The sequence below is a fragment of the Sitophilus oryzae genome, unplaced genomic scaffold (genome assembly GCF_002938485.1).
Source record: "Sitophilus oryzae breed Bouriz unplaced genomic scaffold, Soryzae_2.0 scaffold_1508_pilon_pilon, whole genome shotgun sequence".
NCBI lineage: Eukaryota > Metazoa > Arthropoda > Insecta > Coleoptera > Curculionidae > Sitophilus > Sitophilus oryzae.
In genome coordinates this window covers 2011084-2024916 of record NW_022146179.1, presented here as the reverse complement: position 1 = coordinate 2024916, position 13833 = coordinate 2011084, and the positions used below count along the sequence as shown (strand labels likewise).

At 30.5% G+C, this 13833-nt stretch overlaps 1 protein-coding gene across 9 annotated transcripts in view; it reads right to left on the bottom strand.

Moving 5' to 3' along the window:
- Window positions 1-434: 434 nt before the first annotated feature.
- LOC115878386 (phospholipid-transporting ATPase IA) overlaps window positions 435-13833 on the bottom strand; it is a 76945-nt gene continuing 63546 nt past the window's right edge. For 7 of the 9 annotated variants that reach the window (XR_004049511.1, XM_030894872.1, XM_030894868.1 and 4 more), the window contains 2 exons: window positions 13076-13155; window positions 435-4097 (listed from right to left, as the gene is read on the bottom strand). Coding sequence is in view for 8 of the 9 variants with exons in the window: in XM_030894872.1 (XP_030750732.1) it covers window positions 4000-4097; window positions 13076-13155 (178 nt within the window). In the remaining variant the exon portion in view is untranslated. The remainder of the gene's footprint in view (window positions 4098-13075; window positions 13156-13833) is intronic. The other 2 variants (XM_030894874.1, XM_030894877.1) reach the window with 1 other exon arrangement.

The window sequence follows — 13833 nt, the reverse complement described above, 5'->3', positions numbered from 1 at the left end:
ATAGAGGTAGTAAAAAAGTAGATAACTTTTAAACACAATTGTTTTTTAAAGTATTCTCCACGAGGAGAAATGCATTTTTGCATCCCACGAAATCAGTTCTGAAAGCAATTATTCTACTCGTTTGTTGGTACTTCCAAAATTGCGTTTTTTAAGGTGCTGACTACATCTTGTGGGGACTGGAACCTTTGACCAACGCAGTTTATTTTTAATTTTTGGAAAAGTAAAAAAGTCGTTAGGACTTAGTTCGGGGCTTACCTCGTTATTTCCGAGATTTAGTTTTAGTAAAAAAACAGATATTTTATAAAATTTAGAATTACTTATTTTTGTGCGATCAATTAATTTTAGTAATGTTTACTACGCCACTGCAGTATGTTTTAAATTATTGTTTTTCATGGAAAATCTGTTAAGGGGAAAGGTATAAATTAAAAACACACTTGAAACAAATAAATACCACATTTATTTTCAACAATTTAAGGAATCTTAACCAAAAGTCATTGCGTAGCTAAATAAGTAGTCACACTGATCACAATTTAGCATCGAAAAAATAGAAATAAAGGGGAATAACAAAACAGTTACTTTAATTCAGACAAAACTAAAGTTTGATATAAAATATATAAAATACTTCACAAATAATTAAATAATTTTCGTTGAATATTTTGGTTGAATAATTTACATCAATGTATTAAAGATAAAGAAAATTACAAAACTAGGTAACGTGAATTTAAATAGAAAGTAAATATATAGATTTAAACATTTACGATGATAAATGACTAGCTAATACTTGTATTATTAAAATATACATTTATTCTTTCTAATATGCTAGTTTTCTAAAATATAATTCCATATAATATATGTATAATCCTGACAACGTAACCGTTCATAAGCTTCTGGATTTTGACGCTTAGTTTTTAGTTTAGTTTGTTTAAAATCGATAAACAATTTAATTCAAACAGTTGTCGAACTATCAATTTGCCTACAATTGTTGCGTTACTTGAATTTACCGCCACGATATGAAGGTATTCATTTTTTACTCTGGAGTGACAGTTCCTATACAAAAATATCAAAGTTACCGCCAATAAATGTTGCATCTCCCATATTCAAACTTTGATAAGCTGTAATTTCAGCTAGAAATATATTCTTAGGTAACCCTACCTAGTAATATTCACTAAAACATTTAAAGATTAAAAATAAAATAAAAAACTATTTAGTTCCTCTTATATTATATAATATTTTTAATTAAAAAATATTTAAAAATAACCAAATTATAGTATTGTGATGCATTTTATATAATCATAACAAAAAAAATATGTTTTGTATTCCAGCAGATTTTTACTACACAATTTCAAAGTATACTAATTCAAAAAAGTGTATTTTCGATTTGAAAAAAACAATATTTCCCAAAATAGTAAAACAAAAGATTTAGCGGTATATTTTAATTTTTGGAATCGTGTTACAATAGAGTAATCAAAAAATATTAATATTCACTAACAGATTATATAGAGAATCGTAAATTGTCTTTGTACCTACATACATATATAAATACACTTTTTTTAATATATACAATAATTCTTTAACAGAGGTACGATAAGTTGTTTTCACTCTAAAATACCGTATGATCGAAAAAAAAACGGCGTCCAGTTGGCTGGGAAATGAACATCGATGACATTTCCCATATAAATTTACATATAAAATGACAGCGATCTTCATTCCATAGCCATCGCTGACGCCGTTTTTTCTCGATCATACGGTATCTATTATAGTGAATCTAAAACCTTACATAATTCATCACAAACATATACCACTAAACATTCTTATTTAGCTTAATTCTTTGACACCTAAGTCTATGTATCTATCAGACTTCAACTTAGTTTAAACCCGATTTAATAGATTGCCAGAGAAAGCTGTACAGGGCTTAATAAGTAAGTCTAAAAAAGCAGGTGATATCTTTTATTAGTTTTATTTTATAGTATTTTAGATTTGCCGTTTTCTAAAAATACTAGTTTCGTATAAAGCACTTAAGCAATAAAATAAAATGCATTAGTAGTTACATTAGAACTTCACATGAATTAAACTAAAAAAATTGTAATTGCTTGTCAATATTTTCAACTACAAGTAGAGATCTAGTAATATGACATGTGACTTTGCCTGGTAAAACTGTTTATACAAATACACCCTGTATAATCAAACAACTTTGTAGGGTAGGTATTGTTACGTAGGCAAATCAAAAATTTTTCACGAAAAAAAATGAATTTTATTTTTCAAAAAGTAATTTCTTACCCTCATTTATTTATACCCTGGATAGAAAACTATATTTTAACAGGTTTTCCTTTAATCATCGTTAGTTAAAAAATATTGACGCAGTTATAGAGTTACCAATATAAAATAGAACAGAAATTAGAAACAATATATTTTTTTAAACTTTTAATTCTACTCTACTTTTTTTTATCTTAACAAACCCTGTAATTAATACGATAGTAATATTCTGACATAGGTAATCTTGGAAACTCTGTAAATACATAACTAAAGTTCAACCTTTTTGATTGGTAAGTCAATAGTTTTCTTTGAATATTTCCTAACAAAGGCAATCATATAAAACAGTTATACGGATATGAAAACTAAGTTTTATTTACAAAGTAACAATATAAAATCACATTCCTAAATATGATTGTTTCCAGATAACTTATAGTATTTTTTCTACGTAGTCATAAGACGTCTGTTAGTCAATTGTATTAGTGCAGCCAGTAGTGTTACTTCATAAATATGCATTTCCCAAATATAATCTACTTTTGATATCAAACATTTTCAATATATATGTGTATATTAGATATATAAAAACTAAATATGTGAAAGGCACATGGAAAATTGAAATATACAGGGCACTTCAAAAACATTAGCTTTATATCAACGCCAATAAAATATATTTTACTTTGAAATTTACTATAGCTATTACAGAAACACTTGATCATGTCACTATCTAGAACTTCAGTTCAACTTTATCTGATATACGTTATGTTTAAGTAATAATGCTCAAGATTTTTGATTATATCAATAATAATTTTCTAATATCATAATTAAATAGAATTTGTTATTTGACAGGTACCAGTAGATGAATAAAAAGTAGGCAAACATGTTTTTGAAATGACCTGTTTGTTGTATAAGATGTTTTCACTAACGTCCATCTTTTTCAATTAAAAAAGATCAAGCTTAATGAAAAACTTCATTCCGTAAATATCCCATAGTTTAAAACATAACTTTTTGTGAACTTCAAAATAAGTGCAATTTTGTGATAATAATAACTTGTATATTAATAATATAATATTAATTTAAATAAATTCTTGATTTAGCTTAAAGCTTCATTCTTAAACTTCGCAATTAGTGGAATAAGTTAGTGGTTTCAATTAGCGTAGAAGTTTGTTCCTCTTGTATCAATGTAAGCACTGAGAGCATCATTAGTGGTAAACAAATTTTGAACTTTTCCACTAATTATACTTCAAAATTTGTGAGTAATGTCATTTTGGCTTTTTATTATCATCCGTAAAGAGAAATTGTGGTTAGAAATCAAAAGCTTATTGTTTTATAAGCTAAATATTAGGCTTTCTCTATAGATACAACTCTACCTACTACAACCTAACCAAACCAAACCAAACTGACTACCTCAAGCTGTTGCTAGGATATTCTGTTAATTTTAATTGTGTTTTTTAGACATTGTGAATGATCGTAAACTAAAAAGTATAAAGTGTAATTGGAACCACTGATTTATTCTACTAACTGCGAGGGTCTCAATGAAGCTTAACGTAAATATATTTTCATTCATACACTGACATCCTAAACCATATAAACATCATTCAATTTCTTAATACTCTTCAATAAATATCTAAACCCAGCCTTTCAAGCTTTGGTGATTTTTTTCAACAATAATAAATAGGTCTTAATAATTTGATTCTTTTAAATTTAGTATTCCTACTCTGGTTCTGCATTTTCTTTCTCTACCTTAAGAATTTACATTCCATCGGGTTTAGGTATGTTTGTGTCATAAGCTCTGATAACGTCCGTTTGAGAAACAGCACCTCCCTCTTCTTGTGAAAATGCGAAGCCATCTGTCAAGATAAATAGTATTGTAGTAAAGATCTATTGTATAATTTTGTCATATAGTGTGGTGATATAATGAAAATAACGTGGCAAATGTTAGTGGACAAAGCATTTCAGTTCGAGTTTATATCATTTAATTGATGAAAATTTTGACAGTGGTAAGTCAAACTTTAAAATTACAATAGCCCCCGAGACACCAAAAGATTTGGCATGCGGATGAAATCTTTGTCTTTGTGGGCTAGACCAAGTTTGTGGCAGGCCAAGCTTTTGGTGGACTAAGCCTGTCACAGGCCAAGCCCGCGGACTTGCTCTGTGAGATTAGATTTATTTAAAAAAACGAAGGATTAAGCCGGCTGACTTGTAACGCTCCTTTTTTCTAAGCGGCAGTTTTTATTCAGATAAGAATTTATCTACACACATGGCCAAAAGTATTGCATATAACGATATTTTTATTTTATTTTGTACCTAATATGATTCTTTTTATATTTTTGGACATATCGGCTTACTAGACGACTAACTAATATAAAATTAAAAATCTAAGTCCAACCAGGCTGTTATTATAATTTTATTTCACAATGAGTGAAAATCAACAAAAACAAATTTCATTTTAAACAGGAAATATTGAAAACAATTTTAATTACTTCAATAAACTAATAGTCTGCATTGCCTCCTCGAACCTCAATGCAAGCTGTGAGACGACGTGGCATGCTCTCAATTAAGTTGTCCAGAAGATGTTGAGGAATGGCTTCCCATGTTTCGCGCGGCAATTTTCAATTCATTTAAGGTACGGGGGGGGGGGGATCATTCCTTTTGGCAATATGGCGTTTTAGCATGTCCCAAGCATGCTCGATCACATTCATATCTGGAGACATTGATGGCCACCACAGTTTTCCTTATACCCTCTTCCTCGCAAAATTCGCGAACCGCTAAGTGCGATGGAGAGAAGCATTGTCGTCCATGTAAACAAATTCATCCCCCACTGCCCCTCGAAATGGACACACAATAGGCTCTAAAACGTCTCTAAGATATGAGGCACCTGTCATTGTGCCATCAATAAAAACAAGAGGAGTTCGAGCTCCGTGCATTATACCTGCCCATACCATAATGCTTTCCGCCTTGAAACGGGACACGGGGTTGAGCTGCATTCAAGCGTGCTCGTCTTCCGGATGCTCTCCAGACCAAAGTTCGTCGCGAGTCTGACACTAGGCATATTCTTGTTTCATCACTAAACATGACGAAATTCCAATTAGGTCCATTTGCTCTCATCTCCTCAGCCCATTGTAGTCGCGTAATTTTGTGCTGTAAATTAAGCTTCGGAACACGTAGAGGCCTCCTTAAATGTAATCCCCTGTCATAGAGTCTTCTTGCTATGGTCTTTCTTGAAACATTTACTCCTTCAAGGCGAGCTAACTCATTTTTAGGAGCAGTACTAGAAAGCAGGGGATTGCGTCGTACCATTAGGGATATTTGACGGTCTTGCACAGCAGTAGTAACATTCTTTTGTACCTCTTCCAGGCCGGTCTGTAACCTCGTTTGTCTCCCTGAATTTTTTTAATATTCGCGAAACATCACCTTGGTTAACTCCTACAATTTCAGCTATTGCAACTTGCCGGTACCCTGTTGAGACAGTATTATTATTCTGACTCTATTAAACTGTGAAATAATGTTTCTAGGTATTTTAAGGCCAAAACATTGGTCACATTTCTTCTGAAACCCAAGAGACCACAAATCGAAATGTGCAAGAATTTGTAATAATATTGGATCTGAACGATAATCACTGTTTTCCATATCCATTTTAACAAAAAATTGTTTATTACAGATTATCAAAACTATGTATAAAACAGATTCTTTAAATTCCTTTGCGTATATTTTTAAACGATATATGCAACAATTTTGGGCATGTGTGTATATAAAAACTGCTATAAAATGTCGAATTTTATCCCAAACAAGAATTTTTAATCGGGCAAAGGTCTAATCGGCAGGCCTAGTCCGCCGACCAAAATACGAGATTTTTGGTACGTGACAGGCCAAATCCGCAGTCGGGTCCGACGGCCGAATCTTTCGGTGTATGGGCGCTATTGGTTATATAAAATATATAATAATTTCAATGACGACAAGTGAGAATTATTCTCGTCTATCATTTTAATTCAAACAATTGATTTATTTAGTATTTTCTTTATTTTTGAATGTCGTCTGTCAAAATTACCTTTTGTATCCTTGACAGACTTAAGTTTCAGCCCAGACAACTGTTTTACACAGTAGTTGTGAAGTTTAACCAGGACACATAGTCAGCTGTCAACAAGATTTAGTGACAGGCATAGGAAACTTTAAACTGAAATACTATATCTATGTCCACTGTATCATTTTCATTCGAACATACGATAGATATTGTATAAAAACATCGTACCGGGTGCGTCTCAAAAGTGGCTCACCCCTATAACGGCTCACCCCTATGACCACAACTTTTGATATTTAAATGGCACCCTGGGTATTTTGTTACTTTGTATTTTGTTACTTTGTATTTTGTTTTTCGATAGAATACTCTGATTAAAATGACATATCATATGTCAACTTTTGAATTTTTACTTAAAACAAAAATGTATTTTAATATATTAATTTATTATTTATATATACACCCCTATAATATATTATTTATGGGTGAGCCGCTTATGAGACGCACCCGGTATATATAAACATATGGTTCTATATTCACTGACTTCCTTAATAGGGGGACATGAGATATAACACTAAAGAATAATTTTTGTTAAATAAACATACTTATTAAAACCTTTACTACAAATAAATTCTCATAAACCATATATTGGAAAATGTTAAAATGTGGTTAGTATAACAGTATTTTAAAGTTTATTAGGTTATATATTTAATAAATAAAACATTATAATAAACAAATAGTCGCTTTGCGTGCGAAAGAATAACTAACAAGTGTAAAAATATAATTTATAACAATAAAAACAAAATAAACAGGATATATCTACAACTAAGTATATACATAGTAAATTATGTACAAATGCAATAAATATTAGTGTCACTGGGGTCAAAAAAAACTAGTAAATTATAATAAAACTTAGATTAATTATAATTAATTTAATTTATAAAAAATCACCCATGTTATTTTTTTATTATTGCATTACAATCATTTTTCTTTAAAAAAATTATTATTATTATAATAATTTATTATTAATTATTATCGATTTGATGGGTAATATTCGAAATTTATATGTGGCTGACGTAATTCGAAAAATATTTAAAGAAAGAATGAATCGTAAATTCCCCAGCGATTCTCTAAAAGCGAATATCTAAACTGGCGTAACTAATTTACGTATAAGCCTATAATATGTATGAAAGTGTTATCACGAAATTACTACTATAGATAAAACATTCAAAGATTATTGGTAGTTAGTCATAACAACTAAAATTCTAATGTGATTTTTTAAATGTAGTGTTGTGTTATTATTGCAATTTTACACAAAGCGTAATAGCCAATACATTGATTTATTTTTTAACAGTTAGAACCCCATTATATGATGCAAATTATCACGTTATTATGCACATTCCGGTGGTGTAGGGAGTAATTAAAATTTTATAATGTTCCGAAAGTGAATAATATATTACGACACGAGTATTGTAGCTAACCGATTAGATTTTTACAAATTGTAAGTTTTGGGTTCGTTGAAGGACTAATATCTAAAAAATATTTTTAAATCGTAGCTCTAAATCGGCCCATACATTATCAAACAAATTGCTCAACAAAGCGATGCGCAACGCTGCGTTGCACAACTGATTCAGCGGTCCATACACTATCAAACAAGTTGCGCAACAAAACGATGCGCAACGTTCCGTTGTACAACTGCCTCACCCATGCACTTAGTAAAATTTTGTTCAAACTTTTTATTAACATTTGTGCATTGTTTGAGAAACAATCATGTCCTCAATTGTCATTGCGTCAATTATTATCGTATATACCCTAGATGATGTCAATAATACCAAAAAACGAAAAAGAAAACAAAGAATTTGGATGAAAGAACTAAAATATTGCACAACGAAGCGCAACACACACATACACTACACAACGCGTTGCGCAAACAGTCCTGTTGCACAAAAGAATTCAAACATTCTTGAAACTCATCAAGCAATTGCGCAACGCATCAAACACTACCATACATTGGCAACTCGTTGCGCAACAGCCTGCGTTGCGCAATTAATTTGATAATGTATGGGCCGCTTAATAGTCTTTCAACGAATTCAAAACTTACAATTTGTAAAAATCTAATAGTTTAGCTACAATACTCCGTGTCGTATGTGGTGAACAACCCTGTATATATAAAATATATAAAAAATAAGAATAATATTCTAGTGGATTTACAAAAATAATAAAATATAAATGTGCAATTTGAATAAATTCCTAATTTGTGATATGTAAACTAGAGATGAGCAAAACTGCGATTTTCCAATCGCAGTTGAAACTGCGATTGTGATTTATAAATCGCTGCGACTGTAACCTGCGATTGCGATTTTGATATTTTTTTGAATTGGTACGCTGTAATCTGGGAAGCTCAATCCCAAAATTTCTAATAAAAAACAGAATAAATAGCGGAATATTTTTTTTTTAATAAGAAACTGTTGGGTGTTTCGATGCTATGTGCCTTTTAAAATTTGTAGTGCGTGTTTTTTATGATATTTTTGCTGCACACATATTGCACTTAAAATTTTCATCAATTACCTACCAAAAAAAAAATCCACAAATAACTTAGTTTCTTTTTTTTAAACATTTTTGATTAGAACAGACCGCATAAATTTAAAAGGGAAATTAAAAATACATAAAATGTTCAAAATATTCGAATGTGCTTTTAGACAGTAGGTTTGGTAACGAAAAATTTATTATAAAAAAGGTTGCCGCCAACCTTAATTCAGATAACTAGAAAAAAAACTGTTTATTTTATCTTGTTTTCTTTTAAAATATTTTCTTTATATGTAACTCAAAAGAAGCCGACGCCGACGGCTTTGATACGGCCCGTCCAGTGCAAGTGCAAACTTTCGAACTTTTAGATAAATAAAAGGACAATATCACATTTTATTATATTTACAATTTCTCTAAAATGAAGAAACTGATTGTAAAGGATGTATTTAAATTAACATAGCAGCCGATCCACAACTGTTAGTATATTCAGAAAATTATATTATATTATGGATTGTTATAAAAATATTTATAATAATATAATATATAACAAAATATAATAAATAAAAGAGCTGTTTCTTTTCCGTGTTCTATATCTTCTAGTCAATAAAGGATAAAAATAGATAATTTTTTATAATTTGAATCCAAAACTGTCCTTATGAATCATTTTACCTGAATCATTACCTGGGAGCAACTGTAACTATAATTAGTCATAACCGAAAATAAGAATTTTTTAACCTTCTCAATCCATAATTATATTATAAATCTGAAACTATTATCAAAATTTAAAACTAATAAATTATATATATTATGCGGTATATAAACATATATAAGCCTATTTTCCAACGCTTCATAAAAATTACGGGGCCCTGATTGCGAATGTGATTTTGCGATCTAGTCTAGGCCGATGTGTTGGGAGCTGCGAACGAAAATCGCAATCGCCGCTCTTCGTTGGCGTGCCCACTCCCGATGCCGCGCCGGTGCCAACGAAAATCGCAATCGCAATGCTGGGATGAGCTGCGATTTTCGTTCAGCTCCTCGTTCGCCTGTCCACTGCCGTGTTGAAGACGCGCCGCCGCCGGCCGGGGCGTACGAGAATCGCAATATTGCGATTTTCGTTCGCAGCTCATCGTTCGGCTTCTCAGTGCCGTGTCGATGCAACGCCGCCGGTGCAAACGAAAATCGCAATGCTGTGATTTTCGTTCGCAGCTCTTCGTTCGCGTGCCCACTGCGATTGCAAATCGCAACTGGTGTAATATTGGTTGCCTAAAAATCCAAAATCGGCAGATATATGTTTCAATCGCAAGTCGCAGTTTGCTATGGAAAGGAATCACAGGTTGCGATTGCGAATTTACAATCGCTGCGATTAAATCGCAGTTTGCGATTTTCTGCTCATCTCTAATGTAAACCACATAAATAACTAATAAAAATAAGTTAACTAGATCAAATATACTGAAAGATACAGCACCCTGCCACGATAACATTGAAATTTTTATTTGCATAATAAACACTTGATTATTGCCTTTTAGCAACAAACCTAGGTGGATCGCAATGGAATATTAATATACATAGGTAACTTAAATTCATTCAGTGCCGTTCTAATTTTATTTAAAACGTATAAAAATATAATGTATAAAGGGTTGTTCACCACATACGACACGGAGTATTGTAGCTAAACGAATAGATTTTTACAAATTGTAAGTTTTGGGTTCATTGCAGGACTATTAGAGCTACCATTTAAAAATATTGTAGTGTGTCCCAAATAAATAAAAAATATCAAAGTTGTAATTTTTTAAATGGAACACCTTGTATATTATTACATTTTTAGTTTCTACGATTAAAATAAAGGTAAATTTGATTAAGGTTTATCACAATTAAACCTTACCGTTTTTGAAATATTTAAGTTTTTGTCAAAATACAGTAATAATTTTAATGCTTCATTTCTCTAGGCGTATTTCAGTTTTTAAAACCAAATATTGTACTGAAGTATTTCTATTTACTAAATTTTGTGTTGCAATAATAAAAATTATACTACCTTATACAGAGTGTCCAATTTTTTTTTAAATAATTATTAGATTTAAACGGCAATAACTTGTTTAATTTAAATGGAACACCCTGTATATTTTATGAGAATCAGATGCACAATTTAATTGTTTATCAAATTCTATTATACCATTTTTATCTATCTCTTCAAGTTTTTGTAGAAAATGCATTTTTATAATTTCGACCTCATTTATCAATATACCCATGGAATATTGACGTTTTAAATTATTTTTAAAGATGTAACAAATTTTCAAAGAGTACTTATACTAATATTGCAGATATAGTTCGTTTATTTCATTAAAAAACTCAAAAAAACTGTTTAAATATTTGTTAAAGAGGACCAATTAATATGATTCCAGTATTCAAACTATATTAATTGACTGATTGCTGAATTGAAGTTATTAATAATAATTGCTCGAAATACTAAAAAACTTAGTTTTGTATGTGTATTAGACAATGTGGTAAGAAGTAACATCTTAAAACTTTTATTTCATTTTTTCACGAATGCTTATTTATAACAGCAGAGACGTTTATTTTCATAATTTATTATTATAATGATTTCTGATTCAAATCCACATTTATTTAGAATAATTTATTAACTAACACAATTAAGTATGTGATTAATTAATATTTGGGCGGACATAATGGTGGTATATTTAATTAATGTGGTGGTATATTTAATTAATAATACTCTTTTATAAAGAGATTTAAATAGTTTTCTTTTTGTATACAAATGGGCTAGTAATATTATTGTTTTTAGCACCTGTACATTTTGTACATTTGTTGCTTTAAAAACAATCTAAAATGTCAATATTCCATGGGTATATTGATAAATGAGGTCTAAATTATAAGAAAATGCATTTTCTACGAAAACTTGAAGGGATAGGTAAAAATTGGTATAATACAATTTGATAGACAATTAAATTGTGCATCTGATTTTCCTAAAATATACAGGGTGTTCTATTTAAATTAAACAAGTTATTGCCATTTAAAGCTAGAAATTATTTAAAAGAACTTTTTAGTCACTCTGTATGAGGTAGTATTATTTTGATTATTCCAACACAATAACTGATCAATAAATAAACTTCAGTAAATATTTAGTATTAAAAACTTTGATAACCTTGGAAAAATGAAACCTTAAAATGTTTACTGCAATTTCACAAAACTGAAAATATTTCAAAAACATTAAGGTTTAAGTGTGATAAACCTAAGTGTGATAAACCTTAATAAAATTTATTTGGGACACTCTGTATCTTGTAAAAATATTTTTAAATTGTAGCTCTAATAGTCCTTCAACGAACCCAAAACTAACAATTTGTAAAAATCTAATGGTTTAGCTACAATACTCCGTGTCGTATGTGGTGAACAACCGTGTATATCGTGTATCCTGTGTCAAGTTTTGACAAGTTATAGATAAAAGCGAAAATGCAAGAAAATACCCTACACAGGATGATCCGAATTGTATTCGGCAAAACTTCAGAAGATAAAAAGAAGAAGAAAACTTCTGCAGATAAAAATAAGTAAAAAAGTTCGTATAAATTTATGTCCTAAAATGCTTAGTTTTGTAGATACAGGGTGTAGAAGTTTTATTTTTATTTCGATTTTATCCAAATACTTTCTGAATTAATGTCGATGTTTGCATGAAAATTGATGTTTGGGAGTTTTTTCACATCAGAAATTTGATTTCGATGTCAATATGACTCGTACTTGTCGGGTGCGCCACCTCCATATTTTTAAGTGGTTCAGGATTAATAACTTTTCATCCGTACCTGTCTAAAACTACTGAGTGAAAAAATATACATTTCCGCCGTTTTTTTATATGTTTGGGATATTTACTTAAATATTAGAAAATCTAATACCTATTACCTAGTATCTAATAATAGGTATTACCTAGTATCTAATAATAAATGCCTCCACTAAAATTGGGTTTATTTATTTTAAATAGAAGTTAAAATTTTTTTCCTGAAATACATCCTAGTACATACTTTAGGTTGGCACTTAAACAAAAATCCCAAGTTTTTATTTTAGGAGCTACAGATGTCCCACGCAGTATTGCCGGACCCTGTATATTGGGGAAGTTTTAAACCAGGTATGCTGTATCTTTCCTATATTTAATCCAAGGACAAAACCACAACCGGCTAAACAGCGAGTCAACCAAAATTTAAAGATTTTGTAAGAATGATACTGAAAGACTTAGATAAAAAAAAATTAAAACTAACTTTATGGATATAAGTGCAGGTTACTTACGGGCCAGTTCAACGTCTTGCTCTATTCTGGGCGTGCGCCTGAAGAAGACGTTTTTCAGCAACCTCGCAGTCTCAGACAGTCTGCAATAACCATTTCCAATCGAACCACTCCGTTACATATTTTTATATCTTGCACAAATTACCAGATAGAAAGCTCATGTCAAATCAAACTTATGTTACGTGCAGGGTGCAGTGTACGAGCAACAGTACCAATGTTAGTTTTGTGTTTTAGAACTTTTGACACAATTTATCAAAACTTACAATAATTGAAAATTATAGGCTTGGTGCATTTCAGTTGATTTTAAAAATTCCGACCGCAGCGCTCGATACGGCAGAAATTAGAAGCGCCCGACTAAAGTATTTCATGCAATCCCGTTAAAATAATATTAAAATCGTGGCTTTGACAGAATATTTAAGTATTTTAGTTTTTACTAGGGCAGTTATTGAAACTATAAAACATTCAGGTACGAGGTTTGTGTGATGTAACGCTGTTTCAGGTAGTAAAACTTAAGTGCAAAATAAACCGAACTGGATGTCGCGTTGTGTTGTGAAAATTTCAAATGTTAATAAAATTGAAAAAATGTTAACACTTAAAGGAAAGCGTAATTACATGGTTGTTGGATGCAATAGCATTCAATAACTCAACTCTCCTGGAACAACATTTTATAGCTTCACATCATACCGATTTGTAAAGCATAACTTGCAATATTAATGGTATATTTTTTTTTAATCAACTAGTGCTTAAATTTTTTATAAATT